General features: G+C 57.0%; 2 protein-coding genes across 2 annotated transcripts in view; both read right to left on the minus strand.

Moving 5' to 3' along the window:
- Positions 1-6197, minus strand: part of PLEKHH3 (pleckstrin homology, MyTH4 and FERM domain containing H3) — a 28141-nt gene that overhangs the window by 10769 nt on the left and 11175 nt on the right. Inside the window, exon 4 of the mRNA XM_019550503.1 lies at positions 809-864. Within this exon, the coding sequence (XP_019406048.1) occupies positions 809-864 (56 nt within the window). The remainder of the gene's footprint in view (positions 1-808; positions 865-6197) is intronic.
- Positions 5598-6197, minus strand: part of CCR10 (C-C motif chemokine receptor 10) — a 14666-nt gene continuing 14066 nt past the window's right edge. The window contains exon 3 of the transcript XR_002103782.1: positions 5598-5618. The gene's annotated coding sequence lies outside the window, so the exon portion shown is untranslated. The remainder of the gene's footprint in view (positions 5619-6197) is intronic.

Consider the following 6197-nt stretch of genomic DNA (forward strand, 5'->3'; position numbering starts at 1 on the left):
CAAGGGGTACTATGCACAAGCCAGAGCTGGGAAGGGACTTCCCCAGCCCACATCCAGGAGTGGAATCCCCCTGTCCCTCTCCCCCCATCCCCCAGTACTCAACAGAGCCTGGAGCTAGAGAAGGAGCCCCAAGAACTCAGGCTGGATCCTTGGACAGCAAGTTACACAGGCTCCTGCAGGTCCACATCCTGCCATGCCTTTACAGCTACTCTAACACTGGAGGTGGGGAGAGCCAGCAGCAGTGGGGCACCATGCTCTTTGCTGACTGGTCTCCCATATAGGGGGCTGGGGGTGCTAGGTGGCACCAGGCCCCACCTACTTCTATTGCAGGGGCTGAGGGTGGTTTCTGATCCACTCTGGAAAACACTACAGCTAGAGTAAGGGATGCACCTAGAAGCATTATGCTTAGTACAATCCAAGGGCTTGCATCCTCCCAGAATTACCACCTAGATCTGCTGGAGCCCAACATACAGAACACAACCAGGGAGGCCTGAGGCAGGGGCCACAGTCTGGGGGGCACTGGCCTCCTCCCAGAGAAAGGGGTAGGGAGCATCAGAGGGGCTTCACACTGCCACGGGCCCAGAACATGAACCAAGGACCCAAAGCATCTCCTCCTCCCCCCACCCCACCTTGCACTGCTTTAATGGGTTCCCCCCACCCTCATACCTAACACAGGACTCAAGTGACACTGTTTCTCATGGCTCTGCCAGCAGGAACACCAGCCACACTAAGCTCAGGCCATCCCTGTGCAGGGGCATATGCTGCCAACTATTAAAGTAAGGCGAGGCATAAGCTGCAGATCACTCACCGTTCAGAGCCACTGCTTGTGCGGACAGGCTGAGTCAGGCTCACCTCCAGGGACCCCTAGGAAGGAAGGGCAGAGACACGCTTAGCATCCTAGTCCCCACAGTCAAAATGATCCCCAGCATGCAATGTCTCTTCTGGGGCAGCTGGGCTATGAAAGCCCCTGTCCTCAACCACTCTGCAGCAGACTTTGGATAAACGGTTCTTTGGGGGGAACTCAGGCCCAGACCAGACTCTGGTAGACCCATGGTTTGCACTCACTGCCATGGGGATGAATTTTACACATAGATACTACCCCCACAGTGCCTCTTCTACATGAAGCATGGAAAGCAGCATGGAACAATCCCACCAACCCAACAGACACAGGACCCAAGTGCAGGATTTTGAAGCCAACCCTGCAGAGCCAGGGCAGGGACAAAGCAAACTGCCTGCATGGCCTCAGCTGACCCAGCTGGGTTGAACACCGTGCAGAACTGCACAAGATCAGTGCTGAGTAATACTCGTACAGCACAAAGTCCTATTGTAACTGGGGCCACTGACTTCCTGCCTGTGTCAGTGGGATGCTGTGCAGGGAAGTCCCTAGCCCAGAAGCATGACAGGCACCGGCTCCTCCCCCCATTGCAGGGCTTTGCCCATTCCCTGCCTGCTCTTTGCAATGTAAAACCCCAGATTCTGCTAGACTGGCAAGGACTGGGAAGGAGATACTGCAGGTCAGCACTGGAAGACCTCAACACAACTCAGATGGAGCATGCCAGAGTGGAAAGCAAGGGGTAACTCAGGTCTCTGGGTCCAGAGCTGGGAGGTAGCCAAAGGGCAGAGTAGCTAGGGCTGCAGTTCAGGATTAATGGAGACCCCCCCTAATGCAGACAATTCCCCATCCCCCACCCTCCCTGCAACAGGTCCCAGCCTCATCCCTGATAGAGGAGCACTCCAGCTGGCCAGCCCCTCACTGCATGCCACTGGCAGCCCAATAAGGTGAACAGAGGCACAAGGGACCAGAACATCCCACACAAAAGCAGAGGAAAGGAGATCTCATCTAAAAATAGCATGGGGGGGACGGGGCATAGCAGGTACCAGGAGGCAACTCCGGGAGGAAAGCTCTGTTGACCTGTGGCATTAACAGCACCTGTCATCACTACAGAAGGGGAGTCCTGGGCACTGGCAGCCCACTCCTTTCTCTCATCCCATCCCAGCCACAGCAGCTGCAGCAGCATGGAGTACAAGGGCTGTCTACCCCCGCTGCTTCCAGCTAGGGAGCAGGGAGAGGAGACTCAGAGCTCCAAGTGCAGCTGCCTGTAGAAACCTCTGCTCAGATCCTGGCCCAGCTGAGGGGCCTTGGCGGGACAGACACCTCCCTGCGCCAGGGGGAGTGGCGGGCTCGTTCTCAGGGATATAAATAAAATGCAGTGCAGGCGCTTGCGTGCAGAGCCTGGGCAGCTGCTCCCACGCTCCCAGCAAGGGGGGGCTGCCCAGCACACCCAGGTTTCTAAGAACCACACTGAGCCGTAGATGCTTGGCAAAGCTGCTATCCTGACCCGACCTGAGCTCTCCAGGGAACAGATACCCCAGTCCAGCTCCACAAGGGCCCTCAGGTCAAGCAGGGCAGCTACCACTGGAGTCAGCTACCACAGCTATACCAAGCAAAGGGCCCTTCGCTCCCCTTAGCCAACAATCCAGGACATATTCCACCCCTAAATAGAGATATCACAGGCTCCCCCAAAGAGCACATCCCTAAAGCCACCATCTGGACTCAGCACAGGCAACTCCTTGGCTGCAACCCAACAGAGGGCCAGAACATCCTGGCCCTCCCCTGCCCTGACCAGATAGCATAGGCTTAGCTCAGGGCCCAAGCACCAAGCCCTGCACCTACCTCAGATCCAGTCTAGTGACAGCTCTGTCTCCAGGGAGCCATGGGCCAGGCATAAGGTAAGCACTGAGCAGCCCCAAAGAGTGGGAGCTGGAACAGGGTGCCTACAGCCAAGGCAGGAGCTTAGCAAAGGGAGCATATGATGGTGATGGGAGCACGGGCACAGACTGAGTGTGCCCCCTCTCCTGCTGTGCTGTGCAGCAGGAATCCCCTAAGCACAGCACTCCCTGCCCTGCCCCCCCACCAGGCCCAGGGGCCCAGGATGACAGTGCAGACAGACTGCTCTCAGGGAAGTGCCTGTCCTGTCAGGCTGCCATAATGCATTCACCACAGACCACCACACAAGAGCAGAGGGTCTGGCAGGTGCAATACCTAGGGCAGGGTACTATGGAGCATTCAGCCCCAACGCAGCTGGTAAGGACAGTGCTGAGCATTATTGGGTTCCCTCCAAACACAAATGGGGATTTCCCCTTTTGCCAAGAAAAGAGGGTGAATGAACTACAGAGGCTTGTGAGCTCCTATCTGCAGAGGGCATGAGGAACAGGAAGCACCACCTATCATTAGCAAGGAGCCCCTGGGAAGCAGGGAATCCCCCTTCTTTCACTGCCAGCCTTATCAGCTTCCCCCACACAGCCTCCCTCGGCACATTTATTCTGGGAGGAACCTGACAGGCTTCAGTCCGGGGGGGGGGGGGAGAGGGGGGGGGAAGAGAAGGGAAGCACCGCCTACTGCAGGTTTGACATATCAACCCCCACCAAAGGAAGCAGCAACCAAGGCCCGTGAGCTCTGATGGGTACTGTCTTGCTTGCCATCAAGAGCTAGCCTTCCCACTCTCACCCCCACATGGGGCATGCATGCTAACGTGTGCTCGTGCCAGTCTTCACCACTGCATCACCCCAATGGCAATGAGAAACAAAAGCCCAAAATCCAGGGCACATTCCATCCAGTGCCAATAAGGGACCAGGGAAAATGGCAAGGTGCCCCAGGCATCTCCCTTCCCATGACAGCACCTGAATATGAGCTTGCTGGTTTTGGGACAGCTCAGAGCTGAAAGGGCAGAGTACCAAGCCACCAGGCCAGAACAGGGGGGCAATACCCTGTTACAACAGCTAGGCACCCTCAGCTCTGCCCTGCTGAGGCCATTTGCTCCTTGCACCATAAGCCTGGTCACTTGCTCACTCAGACCCCCACTCTGCCATTGGATTCAGCACCCCTGGCCCTTGCAGCTCCCTACACAACACCCAGCACAGCAGAAGCCCTGCATGTTTCCCCTTCTCTCCCTGCCCCAGAGCACTCGTATATTCCAAGTTGCCAGGCAATTCTTCTCTTCCCAACAGGCTCTCCCTTGTCTGGCATTCAGGGCTTTGATTCATGTGCTCCAGGGCCCAGCATCTGATCAATACTAAGGCTCCTCTCCCCTGCTGCCAAGTGCCTGAGGTGCTACCAAATGACTAGTCCCTGCATCACCACGGAAGACAGCTGATGGTCTTCAGAGAGGGAAGGAACTTCTCACACCACACACCTTTCCAGCCTCATGGGAACCCAGCACTTCCACCTCACCACCAAGCCCAGACAGCAATGGCCAATGGCTACTTCCCCAAGTCGTTTCCTGGACCAGGTTCAGGTCCACCCAGCCACAGCCACCCTACCCTAGGCCTGCTCTTACACCCAGAAGCTGTCCCCTTTCCTCCCCCCCAAGCCTGCTCAGCCTGGCAATCCCTCCCAGTTAGCCCAGAATGGACAGGACTCTCTCTTCCAGCCTCCACAATAGTGCCAAGATCCCTGCGTCTCAGAATCTAGGGCTGGCACAGCAACTTGGCACTGTGCAAACCAGCACAACTCACAGACTAGTGATCAACTGGGGTGACGCAAGGCCACCTGCTCCCTGGAGTTACCATGCACAACATGACCTCCTAGCTCAGGGGTGGGCAAAATGCAACCCGCAGGCCAGATGCAGCCTGCCAGGCCATGCTATCTGGCCTGCAGGGCCCTTAAAAAATTTAGAAAATTAATATATATATGCCCCTGGCTGCCTGTCACGCAGCCCTCAATGGCTTGCTGAAACTCAGTAAGCAGCCCTCCACCTGAAATAATTGCCCGCCCCGTCCTAGCTTGTAACTCTCAGCACCCAAGGTCACCCTAGGCACTGGACCCGCAGCCAGGGGGCAGCAAGGGGTCCTTCCAGATGGGAAGAGAGTCCCCACTCGGGATGACTCACCCATCTCCATGGCATTTCTTTCTAAGCAAAGCTTTGGGTATTATTGGAGACCTTTATGCTCTTTTGACAGTAAGCAGCTGGGGGCAGGAAAATAAAGCAAAAGCTACAGAGAGCAGCAAGCTGCAATGCAGTTTGAAAATCTCTGCATCTTGCTCCAGACCTCGCCTGAGCTCCCCACCTTCTACCAGGCTGGGGTTGGGCAAAGCTGCACATACTTGCATTGGGACTAACTGGAGGTTTGGGGCTGCTTTCACAGCAACAAAACTGTGTATTTGAAACTCAGAAAGAAATGTCTGTAAACTCATCAGCCAGCACTGGCCCATTTGAGAGAGATGGGCATGGTTCAGGCCTCCCACACTGCCAGCACCACACACAGCACTGCACCCAGGTCATCTCACCTTGTCAGCGCAGAAGAACCTGCAACGGGCTCAACACTCACCCAGCGATATTGGGAATGGCACCACATGCACCAATAGCAAGAAAGCAAGATAGACCTAAACCCCCCAAGACAGGTGCCAGGCTCTCAGGCAGGTGCAGGAGAATCCAAAACTCCTCTAACACCACTCACCCAGCTCTCCAGCAAGAGACTCAGGGACTTTGCTTCTCCCTCATGCAGCCGCTTGGAAGGAAAAGTACCCATGGGAAGCCTAGGTCCACGGAGCAGTTCCGTAATGGTGACAGCAGCAATGCCTGGAGGCCCTGTCCTGCCAGGCACTGCACAGACCCAGACTGCAGTGGAGGTGGACACAATGCCAGGTCCTGCACACACCCCACAACAAGCAGAAGCAGGTCTCATCAGCCTGACCAAGCGCCCTAGCTTTGAACAGAGAGAGGAGACCAGCCCTGTCCTCAAGAGCTCCCAGTCTGGGCAGATGACTGAAGACTGACTGCTGCCCAGGCGCATGGGGTAGAAAAGCAGCCACCTTTGGGCCAAAAAATTTTGGGAGAGTCTGGCATGCCCCAAACCTGGCTCCAGAACAGGTGTCGAGGCAGCCCTTGCAAACCTGGCAAACCAAGTGACTTGCTAAGAGGCACAGCAGGAGCCCCCAATCCCGCACTTTAAACAGACCCAGCCCCTCTCCCGGGTGCTCCCGCAGCTCAGGGGCCTGCCGGACAGAGCCAGGGCGCGCCTGGAGCCACTTGCCCGGCAAGGCGCGTCCAGCCCCGGCCGCAAGGTTCGCGGAAGGAGCCCGGCCAGCCGGCTCGGGCACGTCCAGCCCCAGGGCAAGCGCTGCGCCCGGGCCCGGGCGGGCGCGCAAGGCGCTGCCACCACCAGCAGCAGGGCCCGGCGTCCAAGCGCAGGCGGGC

The sequence above is a fragment of the Crocodylus porosus genome, unplaced genomic scaffold (assembly GCF_001723895.1).
Source record: "Crocodylus porosus isolate Cpor-Errol unplaced genomic scaffold, CroPor_comp1, whole genome shotgun sequence".
Classification (NCBI taxonomy): Eukaryota; Metazoa; Chordata; order Crocodylia; family Crocodylidae; genus Crocodylus; species Crocodylus porosus.